Here is a 997-nt window from a genome sequence, read left to right on the forward strand (position 1 = left end):
CGCCAGTCAAATGCAACAGGCAAATGAAGTTGAAAGCCTCTCACCAGCATGGATCTTTGTGGTCGGCTCTGTGGCTGGTGGTATGCTGACTGCATTGCTGACCGTTGGGTGGAAAATGATTATCACCGATTGCCTACGACGTCAGAATGGATACAAACAAATTGCTGACATCTAACTGCGGAGTAACAAGGTAGCAGAAGAGCAAGGACTTGTCTTGTGCGTAGCGGCGAAGTAGTGTTTCGTGCATTGCATCTACAGCTCGTTAACCATTGAATTATTGCTGCTCAAACTGTTGGTCTGGTACCAAAAACCCAAATCTTGTGAGCCTGATGTAATTTTGTGCAACTCAACCATCGAAAAACCCAATTATGTGGCTCACATGAGCCTGAATTATCAGATGCAAGGGTCATTTTGCGATCTTCTCGTGCCATGTTGCGACTTTTGGCGTGTTTCGTAGTCTTCATCGTCTATGGATCTGCTGTTGCCTTCTCCATTGATATCAATGGCTGGTATCCATGCACTTTAACAGAAGAATCTTCTGAGCCACTCCTTAATGACATCAGCTTCGAATGTGCCACAATTGAGGCGCCACTTTGCCATTCTGGAATCTGCAACAGTTCGAAAACCATCGATCTCTTTGTCAAGCGAAAACTAGCGCCAACAAAGTCAAACCAAAAGTCGAATGCTCACAAAAGCGTGTGGTTCTTGGCTGGTGGACCTGGAGCATCATCTGCTGATAGTACGTAAAAAAAAAAATTCTGACAAGATACTAATATTTTTTTATTTTTTATGTAGTGGAGATGGCGATGCTGGAAATATACTCTTTGTCCACACGCTCAGTGGATGTGTATACCATGGACCATCGAGGAACAGGTCGAAGTTCTTTTCTGGAGTGCGTGGCAGCTCAAGCAACAGCTGACGGATCTCCAGGGGGAGCACAGTTGGTTTTAGAAGAACTTCCATACTGCGTGAAAGATATTTTACACCAGATCGACGG

The 997-nt window shown here is 44.8% G+C and overlaps 1 protein-coding gene across 1 annotated transcript; it reads left to right on the forward strand.

Annotated features, from left to right (window-relative positions):
* Positions 1-429: 429 nt before the first annotated feature.
* On the forward strand, positions 430-747 carry PPTG_17243 (hypothetical protein; the record flags this gene model as incomplete). The annotated part of the gene is made up of 1 exon (XM_008914962.1): positions 430-747. The coding sequence occupies one exon, from the start codon at positions 430-432 to the stop codon at positions 745-747; it is 318 nt and encodes a 105-aa protein (XP_008913210.1).
* Between the last annotated feature and the right edge of the window lie 250 nt (positions 748-997).

Source organism: Phytophthora parasitica, assembly GCF_000247585.1.
Source record: "Phytophthora parasitica INRA-310 unplaced genomic scaffold supercont2.65, whole genome shotgun sequence".
Lineage (NCBI taxonomy): Eukaryota > Oomycota > Peronosporomycetes > Peronosporales > Peronosporaceae > Phytophthora > Phytophthora nicotianae.